The 4,856-nt window shown below is 45.1% G+C and overlaps 1 protein-coding gene across 1 annotated transcript; it reads right to left on the bottom strand.

The window, feature by feature from the left end:
* Positions 1-205: 205 nt before the first annotated feature.
* Positions 206-1,102, bottom strand: LOC127020361 (G-protein coupled receptor 55-like). The gene has a single exon (XM_050902874.1). The coding sequence runs from the start codon at positions 1,094-1,096 to the stop codon at positions 206-208; it is 891 nt and encodes a 296-aa protein (XP_050758831.1). The 5' UTR covers positions 1,097-1,102.
* Between the last annotated feature and the right edge of the window lie 3,754 nt (positions 1,103-4,856).

The raw sequence follows: 4,856 nt of genomic DNA, 5'->3' as shown, positions 1-4,856 counted from the left end.
TATGGAAAGAAATAAAGTTAGGAGCAGTCTCCTGGGAATGGACTTAGTTCTGTTTTTTATGAAAATTTTTCAGATCTGAATATTTAAAGGAAATTGGTTAGACAAGTCATTCAGGACCCTGTACTTTCCACGAAAGCCTCTCCACACGTCAACCCAAGTAACTAACATGCAGCACATGGATCAAGGCTTTTGCGTGGCAGATTTTTCACTGTTTTGTAATGTCTTCCAAGGACTCCTTTAAAACAAAATAATAACACACCCCATCAAGACAGCAGTTCAGGTTTGCCCAGCAAAGGGTGACCTGAACTATGTCTCGTAGCACTTGCTGAAAACTGGTGTGAATGATATTATTCTTCACCAAAAAGTACACGAAGTATGCCACGTGGTAAGGTGTGAAACAGACCAAAAACGCAACAAGGTTGGTCACCACTATCTTCTCTGCTCTAGTGGTGTGTGTTTGGGGGTTGTCTCGTTTTCTGTGCTTTCTCAAGCACCTGACAGTCTGAGCAGTGCAGAAGGTCATGGTTGCCATGCTGCCGAAGAAGGTGGTCTCCAAGGCGCTGAACAGGCCTGCGTTTTCCCACGTACTCTTGGAGAAGTTATGGAAGCAGGATGAGATGTTGTGGCCCTCTCCATGCAGTTGGAAAGTAGAGACTGTCCCGGCTGAGGTGCCCAGGCAGATGACAGCACAGACCATAGCAGCTTTCTTGGTGGATCGCAGGGCGGGAGCTGTGAAAGGGTGCCGGATAGCGATGTACCGGTCTACACAAATGCAGAGGGAGATGAGGATGCTGCCGTACATGTTTACAAAGTAAAGACTCTCCAAGGTGGAGCAAAACACAGACCCCAAGTTCCAGTTGTCCTGAAGGTGGTAGGAAATGATTTTAAAAGGAAGAGTAAACAGCAGCAAAGTATCCAGGAAAATAAGAGCTATCATGTAGACTGTAGATTCTGACAGCTTTTTAACCTTAAAAAACAGGAACGACAGAGCCATCACATTGAACAGCAATCCCAGGGTAAACGTGGGGGTGTACATGATGAGCTGGAACAGTTCCACAGTAACGCTGATATTACTCTTGGCACGGGTGTCATTCATATCTCCAGGTATGCTGGAAGAGAAGAAAATTACCTTCACCACAAGGAAGGATGAAGATCACGTTTAAGACACGGTACAAAGGCCAATGAGGTCTCTATGTGTCCACAGACCTGGAGATCCTTTTTCCTCTCAGGCTGCTGTGTGCTGAATTGCAGCTCCCAGTAACATGGAGCTGCTCAGTGCCAAGGGATCCTGGGGCAAGGTCGTGCCCCAAGGAGGAGCAAGGCTTTCTGGGGTCCAAGCCTCCCTTGCACTGTTACCTCTTACCCCAAACTGTGCTGCCCTACAGTTTAGGCTAGGCAGAGTATAGATATGACTGCACCATCCCCTTGGAGTGATGCGATCTCTTTGCAGAGCCAGGGTAGCAGCCCCTGATTTTAGGGTTACTTGGATTGTGGGGATGGAGGCAATTAGTTGGATCAGGTTCCCTGAATTAAGCTATTGTAAGAGACCTTGGGGAGCCAAGAGCATGAGGGTTCCCCATGTTTACTAATGTGAAGATCCCAAACAGTTGCTGCCATCCTGCATCCTCTCCCACAACCACTGGGCAAAGAGGGGCTGAGATTACCTCCGGCCCTTCTGACAAGCTTGCCAAAAGCAGCAGGCAGGAAGTTTCAAACAGGCTGTTTCTAGCAGAGGTTAAGTCTTTAGAAGAAGAAAGAGACTTAAGAACCCAAGCTTTTGTCTAAACCAGCCAGACTTACCACAGTGGATAAATTTCTTATCTGCAGAGACAGGGGTTGCAGAAAACATGCAGCTGGTTTCTCCTCTGCAAAGAGGGGACTAAAATTGTTGAGGTAGGCACCCTCTGAGCAGGGGTTGTGAAGTAATTCTCTTCTTTAGAGGAAGGGTGCTGGTTTCATCCTGCCCTCAGACTCTCCTGATAAGGACTGGGAAGGCTCTCATTCGTTTCTGCAATGCTGGTCTTGGCTGGAATTGTTTGCAAATGCAAATGCACAGGAATACCTGGTCCTTTCTTCCAGCCAGTTCCGTCACAGCAAATGTAACCTGTAAATAAAGCCTTTCAGAGATCTTTCTGTCAGTGCCCAGAAATTACTTTTGTCTGCTGTTCTCTAATTGTTATTACTTTGACCTAGTGCCTTTCCTACACGAGTTACTGATCTTGATGCTGTTTCATTTCAGATTTGCCAACCGGTTGTCAACTGTGCAGTAAAAGTTCCTGTTCTGCAGATCAAGTCACTCCCCGAATATTTCAGAGGTAAGCTCTCCCGTGCTGTGGTTTGAGAGGGATTAGGCTCTCTTTGAGAGAGATTAGGATCAGCAAAAAGGAAATTTATTTCTTACTTAAAAACCAGTAATTATTGTTAGGATGCCAGAGCAGATTGGCTGTTTGCTCCTTAAGGACACACTGATGCCAGGTAAATGATTGTGTAAATTACTAGTTTACATTACAGAAGTGAGAAAACCAGCTCCAGAAACCCAGCCTGATGAGTAGAACAGGGTGCTGGCAGGGCTGCGGGTGCAGGAGAGCGTACCTCTGGCGGGGTCAGGTGCAGGGATCCATCCACAGCTTCTGTCCTGCTGTAGCAGGTACAGATTTTATTCGGTTCCCCGCAGTAGGCAGTGCTGCTGGCTGTGTAAAGCACTTAACAGCCTCCCTACAGGCAGTAAGAAGGCATGGGGGGACATGGCTCAGTGGGGCAGCAACCCTGTCAGCAGCGCCTGCTCTGCTGCCATCTGCGAGGGACTGAGGGAAGTTTGAGGGGAACTAATGACATTCCCTCGCCCAATTAAAAAAGGGCGGGGAAGCCTGAGTTTGTGAAGCGCTTGGGGATCTGAGTGGCTGGAGGGGAGAAGCACTCCTTGTTATGCTGCAGGTTGCTCACTGCCTGGGAGTTAAACCCTCTCGCAGCCACAGGGCTGGGGAGTTTATTGGGAGCTGGGTTGGGTCCCTGAACCTCCGGATTCACGTGGCCCATGGCAGACGAGGGATTACACTGATGACCTGGGCAGAGATACTGCGCAGTACAAGAGAGTGGCCCAGGCTCGGCAACCTAAAATGCTGCTCTCCCGCTGAGTTCCCTTCACTGAGTGAAGCACTGTCAGTCTAACGCTGGGAGGGAACCCATTACTGAGAGCCAAAGGGATGAAAAGTTAATTAAGGAGTTACTGAAAAGTAATAAATATTGACAAATTTCTTTACTTCATTGCCTCTGTAGGATATTTCATTAGTCCTTTTTTTTTCCCCCAATCCTTTTTTTTTTTTTTTTTTTTTGTTTGATAGTGTGTCTAGGAAATTCTGGGTCTAGAGAAACAGAATTTCAGCTTCTTACCAAGATTTTTACCTGAGAAAAATCTAGTTATGATAAAAAGGCATTTTAGACTAGAGTCTGTTGTGTAGATTTATAAACAAAACAGAAAAAAATGATTTAAAGCATAAATGCAAAGGGTAGCTCTGTTCATTCTTAAAAAAGATAGTATGTAAATATGCTATAAGCAAAACAAGTTATGTAAAATATACTTAGTTTTCAGATCTTGTAGCAAGAAGAAAGCTTTTAAGGCAAGGTTTCACTACAATGAAATATTCTCTCTTGCTATCTTACCTTTGGGCTGTCTCTAGCTCTGGTTGTTGACTTTTTCTCCTTCTCAACTTGTAGAATTCTCAAGTCTTGTGTTTTCTTTTAAGGCAGTGGAGTGAGCTGCATGCAAAGTAACTGCTGGTCAGGATGTCAGAAAGCATGAAGTGCTCCTGCTTTTCGTTTCATCACGTATTTCCACTACGACATCTGTCTCCCCACGCTGTGTCTGCATACACACGCTATATACATAGTATGTCACACAGAGCTCATTTAAGGATGTAAATACATGGCTTTGTGGGGCTAGCGTCTCTGTGAGTCATCCGTTCAAAATAGTCTTCAATAACAGAGAAGGAAATTCTGGCCCTACTGAACTTTCTCTGATTTTTCTTCTACAAGACATGATTTTATTGATTGTATGTAACATCTGTGGGTAGACTGTTAGCTGTCAAAATGTGCTTTAAGCGAAATCCTGAGCTATCACTGTGATTGTTTCCCTTACTTTTCATGATACCAAAAAGGAAAAAGAGATCATTGATTTTCAGTGGTGATCTGATATGTTCACTTCAAGTTGGTATTTTAAAAAAAGACAAGGGTTACTCTTAAATCTGTTTATACTCCTAGGGAGCAGGGAATGTACCCATGGAGAGTGTCAGGTGCTGATTTTGTTCAGGGGGGAAGGGGAAAAAAAGATTTTTTTTTTTTTCTCGTTGTATGCGTGTTTGCAATCTTCTTACCAAAAGGGGAAAGAAAGACCAGAGGGGTAGTTTTGCTTGGTCCTCTGCATACCCCTTAAATATCAAAACTGAGGATTATATTGGCTGAATTCAAACTGTGCATCTGTGAAAGAGATGGGGGATAGGAGACAAGAGAAGAAATAGTACTTGGGGTTTCCCCATGGTATTTTAGTTGAAATGACTCTACTCAAGGAAAAAAAAAAAAAAGGAAACACCATGGGGAAAAAACATGATAGAAGGTCTGAGTGAACAATACCTCATCACATTACTCAGCTAGGTTTCACTTCTGTGTATCCAGTGGTGGTTTTGTGACCACGGCTGCGTTTTGGATATTAACAAAAAACCCCACACAACACAGGCAGGCACCACTACCGTGAAGAGGCATTTGGGCCTGAGCCAGCCTGGGTGGTGGGAACTGAGGCTGCCGTGAGCATGGGATGTAAGCCCAGCTGCCGGAGTGCTCCATGTCTCCTGCCCTGGTCTGGG

The sequence above is a fragment of the Gymnogyps californianus genome, chromosome 10, assembly GCF_018139145.2.
Source record: "Gymnogyps californianus isolate 813 chromosome 10, ASM1813914v2, whole genome shotgun sequence".
NCBI classification, from domain to species: domain Eukaryota; kingdom Metazoa; phylum Chordata; class Aves; order Accipitriformes; family Cathartidae; genus Gymnogyps; species Gymnogyps californianus.
The sequence above is the reverse complement of the archived record's forward strand: the minus strand, read 5'-3'. Positions and strand labels throughout refer to the sequence as shown.